At 36.7% G+C, this 1,684-nt stretch overlaps 1 protein-coding gene across 1 annotated transcript in view; it reads right to left on the reverse strand.

Moving 5' to 3' along the window:
* Positions 1-1,088: 1,088 nt before the first annotated feature.
* The window catches only part of LOC144962382 (uncharacterized), a 926-nt gene continuing 330 nt past the window's right edge, over positions 1,089-1,684 (reverse strand). The window contains exons 1-2 of the mRNA XM_078895309.1: positions 1,623-1,684; positions 1,089-1,403 (exon numbers count right to left, since the gene is read on the reverse strand). The exon at positions 1,623-1,684 is cut by the window's right edge and continues 330 nt beyond it. Coding sequence (XP_078751435.1) covers positions 1,089-1,403; positions 1,623-1,684 — 377 coding nt within the window. The remainder of the gene's footprint in view (positions 1,404-1,622) is intronic.

Consider the following 1,684-nt stretch of genomic DNA (forward strand, 5'->3'; position numbering starts at 1 on the left):
TCTATTTAGATCTTTACAATTTTTAAACACGATACCAAATACCATCTAAATCCCGTTTTTTTTTGTGTGTGTGCGGAAATTCCTCTTTCGGCATTGAAATTCCTCCGAGTGGTGCCTGAAATTCCTGTGAGTCAAATTAAAAATTGACGTCTCTGCAAATTTTATTATTCTCGTCAAATGTCCAATGCCCGTATCTAAGGAGTTATCTTTGCCCATTGATTTGACTGTGCGTGAAAATGGTGCCTCGCATCAAAGTTGATTTTCTCAAAACTTGGCTTTTACACTCTTCCTACTTCAAATGGTCATATCTCGGCAATGAATAATCAGAACTTTATAAATTTGGTATCAAATTTTAACGCATAAAATAAGCCAAAATTGAAAAATCCGACTTAATACCGTTTCGAGGCGGAGGGTCACAGTTGGACTATCATCCGTTGATCAGGCTCAAGCACATGGCCGATAACTCCATTAACGAAGATCTGATATATTTGCAATTTGGAAATAATCTGGCATCGCGGAAAATTGCCATTTGAAATCCCAAATTTTGCCACAAAAAAATGACAATTTTGCCACAAAAAAAATAGAAAAATTTGCCACATTTTGCCGTAAAAATTGCCAAAGTTTGCAAATTTTGTTAATCGGATAACTTTTTTTCGTTCCCGGGGACCCCAAATACTACAATGATCTGAAGATACACACAAAAGTCACTCAGGTGCAGATCAGAAAGAAAAATGATTTAAAACATCAATCTTAATCTTATTTCAAAACAAAAGTACGAAAAACCTGCAAAGAGAGGTATCAAAATTTAATTAAACAAGATATTCATAAGAAATAAAACTGTTATAATAAAGGAACACCAAAGCCTTTAAGTTTGCTTCGTTGAGCCGCCTTCTCCTGTCTGAAAATACAAGATTATAAATGGAGAAGGACCTCTCAGCATCAGCAGAATTAAGGCAGGTGTATATGCATCTCTTTGCCAGCGTAGCAAGATGGGGAACATCTGAGCTAACACTGTTCCAAAAAACAGTCAGATCAAGTGGAATGCCTCCAGATGCCGACACTGCTCTTGGACCAAGAGACTCTTTATATCAAAGTACTTCTGCACGAGGTACTTCATGAATACCAGGAATGGTCAAAGAATCAATATAAGAGTCAGCAATAAACACTAAATTGCAAGGATTGAAGAAAGGTATCTCCTTCAATAATTCCATCCCTGGTTGGCCTTCCGTCGATGAATATTTCTCAAGCTTTTCATTGGCCAAAGAGAAAGCTTGACAAAAACTATCCTGGAGCTGAAGCTTGAGATGTTGGTCCAGGTCATGAGGACAGTGTCTTTCTACATCTTGTAGGGTCACATGGCAAGATGAAAACTGGTCCTTAATTTCCATGAGCTTTGACCACGCCTGGTGAAAATAGAAATAAGAATAAGGCAAGGATTAAAAAACATAAGAAAGTATTTTTGTTTTGTAATTCTTTTCTTGCTCTAGTCAAAGACATTCAACTATAATGTTGTGTCCAAAGGCAGAGTTTCAACAAAGATGGAATCGTTTCATTAATAATGATACCTGCTCTTAATCTTATAAAATAAGATTTAAAGGTAGGAGGAGAAAATGAATATTTACTGTCATGGCGATTGGACGTTGGCTTTGGAATACATCAGTAGCTACAACGATGGACTGAGACT

This window comes from Berghia stephanieae, chromosome 1, assembly GCF_034508935.2.
Source record: "Berghia stephanieae isolate SIO BIC M18660-M18661 chromosome 1, UCSD_Bste_1.3, whole genome shotgun sequence".
NCBI classification, from domain to species: domain Eukaryota; kingdom Metazoa; phylum Mollusca; class Gastropoda; order Nudibranchia; family Aeolidiidae; genus Berghia; species Berghia stephanieae.